Source organism: Chrysemys picta, chromosome 1 (assembly GCF_011386835.1).
Source record: "Chrysemys picta bellii isolate R12L10 chromosome 1, ASM1138683v2, whole genome shotgun sequence".
In the NCBI taxonomy this organism is placed as follows: Eukaryota; Metazoa; Chordata; order Testudines; family Emydidae; genus Chrysemys; species Chrysemys picta.
In genome coordinates, this window is record NC_088791.1 from 100,139,777 (window position 1) to 100,148,777 (window position 9,001).

General features: G+C 46.6%; 1 protein-coding gene across 1 annotated transcript; it reads right to left on the reverse strand.

Annotated features, from left to right (window-relative positions):
- Positions 1–6,330: 6,330 nt before the first annotated feature.
- Positions 6,331–8,733, reverse strand: LOC135975003 (uncharacterized). Its single transcript, XM_065564939.1, has 2 exons — positions 7,807–8,733; positions 6,331–6,758 (listed from the first exon to the last, which is right to left on the reverse strand). Exons 1-2 carry the CDS (start codon positions 8,342–8,344, stop codon positions 6,331–6,333), a joined length of 966 nt encoding a protein of 321 aa, XP_065421011.1. The 5' UTR covers positions 8,345–8,733.
- Positions 8,734–9,001: the final 268 nt, after the last annotated feature.

The window sequence follows — 9,001 nt, forward strand, 5'->3', positions numbered from 1 at the left end:
CAGGAATTGCTTTTGGTTACTCTGTAAAAATGAGAGTCAAGTGTGATTTTTAACAGCTGTATGGGTGGCATACAATTCTGTCATCAGGTAGTTAGTCTTGCCACCATTGATCATGGAAGCAAAGCCAATTAGGCTGAAATGAAATCCAGTCAAGACCAGATGAAAGAAATAATAAAAGCATATATGGTGAGAGCATCTTAAAAACGATAAAACAAGAAATACAAGGTTCTCATGAAAGCTTGCTTTAGTAAGTAGAAAAATATGGGAAAAAGCTGCCACAGTATCTCATGTTTGAGATGAAACTGTCGTGCAATTAGCATAGTCTTTGTTCTGTTTCTTCTTTAACTAACTCACTTATAACACAAAATTGCCCAAGTATTTGTCAATCTTGAAGGGATGGTTGAAAGAGAAAATATGCAGGAGAAATTTGACCAAAAGTCCTGTCAACGCTGGCTTCTAGCTGCAAGAAAACTACACAGAGCTGACTTAGTTAATCAATAAATCCAGAATGTGACTTTTTCAAGAGGGACCAAATCCTGGAAAGGTCCTGAACACCTGCAGCTCCCATTAACCTTCAGAGTTGCAGGTATTCATTTATTCTCAGAATGTAGCCTTCAGGTATGATTTTAAAAAGTGCTGAACACACCTTGCGGAACACTGAACACCTCCCACTTCCACTGAAGTCAATGGGAATTGATGGTGTTCAGTGCTTCAACAAGATTTGGCCCTACATTTGTTGCTGTGCATTTGTGTACATGCTACTTTGAGTTGATGCTGCTGGACATGTATGTACACATTCTTGTTAGTTTGTGTACTTGTAAGTATAGAGTGGCTCTGGCCATGTGTATGACTAGATCACCAGTTGGCGCATACACTTCTCTGATAGAGTGGTACTGAAAATTAGGGACCGAAACCAGTTAGATTAGAAGGAAAACCATCCTGGGAAGCTGTTCATGCCTAGTTTTGAATTTTTTTGAAAATTGTATTTATATCCAGCCACAAAAATAAGAATTTTACTAAACTAGAAAACAAACAAAATATTTAATCTCCAACAGAGAATACCAGCATTTGACAAAGGAAGAAAACTCCAGGTCTGCAATCCTGCCCCACTGGACCATTGACTTAAGTGAGGCCAAGATTTTATCTCAAATTACTAAACCTGAGGGGCATCTTTTCACATAGATACAGGGGTAATGGTGAAAAACTTGTAATATAGTAGTAGTATTCCAAAAGCACAGAAGATGTGTGTTGTAATCAGTGTACAGAGTAATGCACACTCTGCTGCTGTGAAACATTACTATGTCACAAGAGGACCTATTGCTCATTTTCAGATGAATAGATCACTTTAATCATTACAGCCTAGATCCACAAAAGGTCTTTAAGTATTGCAATGCTGAGGGTGTCTATGCTGTGATGTAATCCCAAGGGTTTGAATTCAGGCTCAAGCCTGATTCCCCTTCTTTCTATGTACAAATTAGGCTAACTCAGGGCTTGCACCCAGGGTCCCAGGTCTCTGGGGGGTCCAAGCCTGAGTCAAGCTGGGACCCAGAGTTCAAGCCTTATTGCTTTGTAGTATAAATGCAGCCCCACTGGATTTTTTCTCTGAGAGTCTGTCAAAAGTATCCCACAATCCCGTGAGCCTACTTTGCTTGTTCTCTGGACAGTCAAGTTGTCCCACACTGCACCATGACCAAAGGGCTAGCGTGACCATGTTTTGGAAGAGTGCTAGGAAGTCTGGGATATGGGTGGACTTAGGCCCTCATAATGCTGTGTAGACACTGGAACCCCAGATTTGACCCAGGGTTCCACAATTCCTAACCTGGGGTTACAAATAAGTGTAGACACTCCAAGACCTAGGTTAACACACCCAGGGTCTGCTAACTCAAGTTCTCCTAACCCTGGACTTACATTGCAGTGTAGACATACCCAAAGTGCCTTATAGGTACCTTGAAAATCAGTGGATCCCACAAACCCTGGGTTAGTTGCCTGTGCTCCATATGCAATGCATGCAAAGAGAGAGATGCCTGAGAATGGAATCCACGCTAGGTGGATAGCTGCTTACGTTAGCAAGTGGGAGGAGGAAGGAAGGAAGAGAAGGAAGCTTAGCACAGTGGTTAGGGCACTTACCCAGGATTTGGGAAACTTGTGTTCATCTGTCCCCCTGCCTGATGTGGAGAAGGGAGTTGAACTTGTCTCTCACACTGCAGAAGAGTGCTCTAAATATGGGCTGGTCTGATGTGGGTGTCTCTCAAGCTCTCTTGGTGAAGCTTTTCCACTTGGCATATTTAATTTTTTTTATATACTGGGCCAGAGACTGTGTGAGAATGACTCCATAGTCCCATGTGTAGGGCACTTATTTGAGAAGTGGGAGACCCCTATTCAAATCCCTTTGTCTCATCAGACAGAGGTGTAAGCCTGGGACTTAACTCTCTCCCATACTAAACTAGCCTTGATTAGCCTTGGGTGAAACTCTGGTACTTCACCACTAAAATTAAGAAAAATGCTCGGCTGCTGCTAAGGCACCCCCACTTCAGGAATGCCCCTAACAAGAGTTATAACACCCAGGGTTGTAAAGTAGAGACACCCAAGCACTGGGAAGTTTAGGGAGGATACAGAAAGACCCCAACAAATGGTAAAATAGATAAGATAAGCTCTGACCAGCAAATTTATGCTGACCATCTGCACAAATAAAGGTCAGAAATAAGTTACAATTCAGGCATGAAAGATAAAATGTAAAAAAAGATTTGAGCAGGGATGAGGAAACATAAGTGCCAGTGCATAATTGGTTACATTTTGTTACCTGGAGGTATTGAATAATGTGATAGGTCTAGTGAAGTTAAAGGAGGTAGCTAGTTTTTGGGAATCATCCATATTTGGGAATCATCTCCAGACTGCAGTTCAACATCAAGCTGCTAGATCTCTGACCCCTTTGCATGACTGTGACGTGCAGAGGCATCATCGGCATCCACAGACAAGTGGACTGGCCATTGGATGAAGTTTGTCTGTATATTGGGAGTAGTGAGCATAAGAGATTTGCTTGGCATATATGTTCTCAGTGTGTATTGCTAATAAATAATGTTTAGTGTAAGGCTCTTTCACTGGGAAAAGATCCCACAGACCCATAGATCCCTAAGCCCTGTGAGAAAGGGCAGATACTTAAATTGACCAGGTTTCTCCCTGAGCCCTATGGGTAAGGGTAGGTGCCTTACACCACGAGCCCTCAGTAGGGAATGGGCGGCGGTACCTAAATTAACCGGGACATGTCTTGAGCCCTCAGTAGGGTATAGTGAGGTGCCCTAGATTTTTGCAGGTAACAGAAGGTGGAATTGAATCTGGGCTTCCCACCCTAGGCTAGAGTTTATAAGGGAGCCCTTCTCTTTCTCCCACCCATGACCATTCTGTATGGAGTTAGGTATGTTCAGAGCACACCTACAGGATTAGGCTCCACAAGAAAGATAGGTGGGGAAACACTTACCTCCATCTGGTTGAGGATCATGCTGGGGTTTAGGCATGAGATAAGCACCTGAACGTTTGCCTGAGGCAGCAGCGCATGTGCCCAGAGGCAGAAATTTAGGCACCATGGAGACTTTTACAGCAAAAATGAAGGCACCAAGTGAGTTTAGGCACCTACAGGGTTAAGTGACAGCTGAGCAGAGACTTGGGCATTTAAATCCCTTTGTGGAGCTGGTTCTATCTCTATGGCAGAAACATCATTGGAACTGGCCTGAATTGCTGTAATGGTTCTTGAAATTCGAGACAACTGGTTTGGTGATTACTAAATGGACATCTGTATGATTTCCATCATCTTGGAAGAAGTCGTAGGAATGCTGTCATCCATACATGTGATTTAACATACTTCTCAACATGTGCATCCTAGTTCTTTGTAGCTCTTCATCACTATGGAAACTAAAGTAAAATCAATAGACCTGCTCCCTCTGCGTTCTTTAATGCATGATGGATTCCTTCTCCTTGCTGAAGAGGGACACTGGTTTCTGTGGTCTCTTTCCCCCTTTGATGCATTACTTTTCAAAAGGCTGTGAAGTAAGTGGAGATGTTCCTTTGCAGAGGTGTTTTGGAGCCCAAGGTAAATTAAGTAATTAAAATCCCAGTTTTTCACATGTGCATTTGATTAATGCCATGCTTTAGGTGTGTGCAGAATACCACCATAGATCATTACCAGTTGCTAACCTGTGAAGTCCAGATATGCTGCATGAAGCTGAAATGTCAGTTTTTAGATTGATCTTTAGCTGCTACATCACATTATTGACAGTCTGACACAAAAGCCTGTATCTAAAGATTCTTAAACATAGGAGAAGTTTGAATCTAGATCTAAACTTTGTGGCTTTGGGTATGTCTACACTACGGGATTAATCCGAATTTATATAATTCGAATTTGGGAAACAGATTGTATAAAGTCGAAATGTATGCGGCCACACTAAGCACAGTAATTCGGCGGTGTGCGTCCAAGTACCGGGGCTAGTGTCGATTTCTGCAGCGTTGCACTGTGGGTAGCTATCCCATAGCTATCCCATAGTTCCCGCAGTCTCCCGCGCCCATTGGAATTCTGGGTTGAAATCCCAGTGCCTGATGGGACAAAAAACATCGTCGCAGGTGGTTCTGGGTACAGCCTCACCTCCTCCCTCCCTCCCTCCCTGCATGAAAGCAACGGACGGCAGACAACCATTTCGCGCCTTTTTTCCTGGGTGAACACTGCAGACTCCATACCACGGCAAGCATGGAGCCCGCTCAGCTCAAGACAGCAGTCATGAACATTGTAAACACCTCGCGCGTTCTCGTGGAGTTTATGCTGAGCCAGGACCAGAAAAACGAGGCGAGGAGGCAGCGGCAGTGCAGCGACAAGCATGATGAGGACATGGACATGGACACAGAATTCTGTGAAACCACGGGCCCCGGTGCTTTGGAGATCATGTTGTTAATGGGGCAGGTTCTATCCATGGAACGCCGATTCTGGGCAAGGGAAACAAGCACAGACTGGTGGGACCGTATAGTGTTGCAGGTGTGGGATGATTCCCAGTGGCTGCGGAACTTTCGCATGCGTAAGTGCACTTTCATGGAACTTTGTGACTTGCTGTCCCCTGCCCTGAAATGCCAGAATACCAAGATGAGAGCAGCCCTCACAGTTGAGAAGCGCGTGGCGATAGCCCTGTGGAAGCTTGCAACGCCAGACAGCTACCGGTCAGTCGGGAATCAATTTGGAGTGGGCAAATCTACGGTGGGGGCTGCTGTGATGCAAGTAGCCAAAGCAATCACTCAGGTGCTGCTACGAAAGTTAGTGACTCTGGGAAATGTGCAGGCCATAGTGGATGGCTCTGCTGCAATGGGATTCCCTAACTGTGGTGGGGCGATAGATGGAACCCATATCCCTATCTTGGCACCGGAGCACCAAGCCACCGAGTACATAAACCGCAAGGGGTACTTTTCAATGGTGCTGCAAGCACTTGTGGATCACAAGGGACGTTTCACCAACATCAACGCGGGCTGGGCGGGAAGGGTTCATGACGCTCGCGTCTTCAGGAACACTACTCTGTTTAAAGGGCTGCAGCAAGGGACTTACTTTCTGGACCAGAAAATAACCGTTGGGGATGTTGAAATGCCAATAGTTATTCTTGGGGACCCAGCCTACCCCTTAATGCCATGGCTCATGAAGCCATACACAGGCAGCCTGGACAGGAGTCAGGAGCTGTTCAACTACAGGCTGAGCAAGTGCAGAATGGTGGTAGAATGTGCATTTGGCCGTTTAAAAGGTCGCTGGCGTTCATTATTGACTCGCTCTGACCTCAGCCAAAGAAATCTCCCCTTTGTTATTTCTGCTTGCTGTGTGCTCCACAATCTCTGTGAAAGTAAGGGGGAGATCTTTATGGCGGGGTGGGAGGCTGAGGCAAATCGCCTGGCTGCTGATTACGCGCAGCCAGACACCAGGGCGATTAGAAGAGCACACCAGGAAGCGCTGTGCATCAGAGAGGCTTTGAAAACCAGTTTCATGACTGGCCAGGCTACAGTGTGAAATATGTTTGTTTCTCCTTCATGAAAACCTGCCCCCTTTATTGACTCATTTTCTGTAAGGAACCCACCCTCCCCCTTCCCCCAGCTTGCTTTCAAACCAAATAAAGTCACTATCATTTAAAAATCATTTATTCTTTATTAATAGATTAGAAAAAGAGGGAGGGAACCCGGGTGGGATTTGGGAGGAGGATCGGTGGGAAGGAAAAGGCCACTAAAAAAAGGTTAAAAAAATGACAGCCTTTTGCTTGGGCTGTCCACTGGGGTGGAATGGGAAGGTGTACAGAGCCTCCCCCCCCCCCCGCGTTCTTACACGTCTGGGTGAGGAGGATATGGAACAGGGGGAGGGGGGTACAGGGGCTGTAGCGGCAGTCTGTTTTCCTGCAGCCGTTCCTGAAGCTCCACCAGACGCCGGAGCATGTCTGTTTGCTCACGCAGAAGCCCCAGCGTTGCATCCTGCCTCCTCTGATCTTCCTGCCGCCACCTCTCATCTCGAGCGTCTCTCCTCTCCTCACGTTGGTCCCTCATGTCCTCACGTTGGTCCCTCCTGTCCTCACGTTCACTGGCTTCTTTCCTATACTTTGCAACTGTTTCCTTCCACTCATTCAGATGAGCTCTGTCACTGCGGCTGGATTCCATAATTTCTGAAAACATCTCGTCTCGCGTCTTCTTTTTACGACGCCTTATCTGTGATAGCCTTCGGGATGGAGGAGGGAGGCTTGAGGAATTTGCAGCTGCTGTAGGGAGGGGAAAGAAGAGAGAATTGTTTAAAAAGATACATTTTGCAGAACAATGCTTATACTCTTTCACGGTGACCAACACTATTCACATTACATAGCACATGTGATTTCTGTGCAAGGTCGCATTTTGCCTCTTAATACTGAGTGCCTGTGGCTTTGCTGCTAGAGATCACAGGTCCGGGCAACAGAATTTGGCTTGCATGCGGCCATGGTAAGCCTTTGTCTTACGGCTTCTGCGCCCTCCTTTCCCACATACCAAGCAAAGCCCGTAGAGTGCTGCGGTTTTTCTGTTAACATTCAGCAGCAGCAGAAAACAAACTAACCTCCCCCCTCCCGCCATGAATTCTCTGGGATGATCGCTGTACCCCTCCCCCCACCGCGTGGCTGGTATCAGGGAAGATCCCTGCAGGAACCAAACTAACCCCCCCCCCCCGCCATATATTCTCTGGGATGATCGCTGTACCCCTCCCCCCACCGCGTGGCTGGTAACAGGGAAGATCCCTGCTAGCCAAACGCGAAAAGCTCAGGGCCAATTTCCCATCTGCGCTTGGCTAACTGCAGGGAAGGATTTATTTTCAGCCACAGGCAAACAGCCCAGTAGGAACGGCCACTTCTGTCCCCTTAATTAAGTTCCCGTATTTCAACCAGGTTACCATGAGTGATATCACTCTCCTGAGGATTACACAACAAGATAAAGAACGGATGTTGCTTGAATGCCAGCAAACACCGGGACCATACACTGCCAGGCTTTGTCAGGCAATGATACCAGATTACTTGCTGCAAGCATGGCGTGGTTAAGTGTCCTACCATGGAGGACGGAATAAGGATGCACTGCCCAGAAACCTTGTGGCAAGGCTTTTGGAGTACCTCCAGGAGAGCTTCATGGAGATGTCCCTGGAGGATTTCCGCTCCATCCCCAGACACGTTAACAGACTTTTCCAGTAGCTGAACTGACCGCGAATGCATCCCAAGTCCTCAGAGCAAAGTAATCATTAAAAACCGTTTGCTTTTAAAACAAGTTTTATATTTTAAAAGGTAAACTCACCTGAGGTCCCTTCCATGGGGTCAGGGTCTTGGATACTGGGTTGGGAGGGTACTTCAGTCAGGCTGAGAAAAAGATCCTGGCTGTTGGGGAGAACGGAGTGCTGTGTGCTCTCTGCAAGCTCATCCTCCTTCTCCTCCTCCTCCTCTCCCCCATCGGCAGAATCCTCAGGTGTAGCTGATGAGACTATCCCCGACTCGGAATCCACGATCACAGGTGGGGTAGTGGTGGCGGCCCCCCCTAGAATTGCATGCAGCTCGGCGTAGAAGCGGCATGTCCGCGGCTCTGACCCAGAGCGACCGTTTGCCTCCTTTGTTTTTTGATAGGCTTGTCTGAGCTCCTTGACTTTCACACGGCACTGATCAGAGTCCCTATTGTGGCCTCTCTCCATCATGCCCTTGGAGATTTTTTCAAAAGTTTTGGCATTTCGTCTTTTAGAACGAAGTTCTGCTAGCACTGAATCCTCTCCCCATACAGCGATCAGATCCAGTACCTCCCTCACGGTCCATGCTGGTGCTCTTTTTCGATTATCGGCCTGCATGGTTACCTGTGCTGATGAGCTATCTGTGGTCACCTGTGCTCTCCACGCTGGGCAAACAGGAAATGAAATTCAAATGTTCGCGGGGCTTTTCCTGTCTACCTGGCCAGTGCATCCGAGTTCGGATTGCTGTCCAGAGCGGTCACAATGGTGCATTGTGGGATAGCTCCCGGAGGCCAATACCATCGAATTGCGGCCACACTATCCCTAATTCGAAATGTTAAAATCGATTTTGGCGCTACTCCGCTCGTCGGGGTGGAGTACAGAAATCGATTTAAAGGGCCCTTTATTTCGAAATAAATGGCGTCGTTGTGTGGACGGTTGCAGGGTAAATTCGAATTAACGCTGATAAAACCGAATTAAAGTCGTAGTGTAGACCAGGCCTAAGATCTATTTCTAGTACCAACCTGTGTGGAGGTAGTGTCCATTCTGTGGATGGAATATGTGAGAGTTCTATCTATATAGATCAGTAAGACAAACACATGGACTAATTCCTATTGCTGGCTGAGTTAGTGAAATAGTTTGTTTAGCTCATGAAAAAGATTACTTTTTTTTTTTTAAGTTGAAGGTCTTATTCTTGTTGCTACCTCAATGCTTTTGGCTGGGTCCTGAAATTACAGATCTGTATGTATATGACCCCAGATGGTTACAATAGGATCT

What these genes read in the sequence shown, in the direction of transcription:
- LOC135975003 (XM_065564939.1), bottom strand. Translation starts at nt 8,344, where the DNA reads ATGCAGGCCGATAATCGAAAAAGAGCACCAGCATGGACCGTGAGGGAG. An exon ending in CCCCATGGAAGGGACCTCAG is followed by an intron (nt 6,759 to 7,806) that starts GTGAGTTTACCT and finishes CCCTCCCTACAG; the next exon opens with CAGCTGCAAATTCCTCAAGC.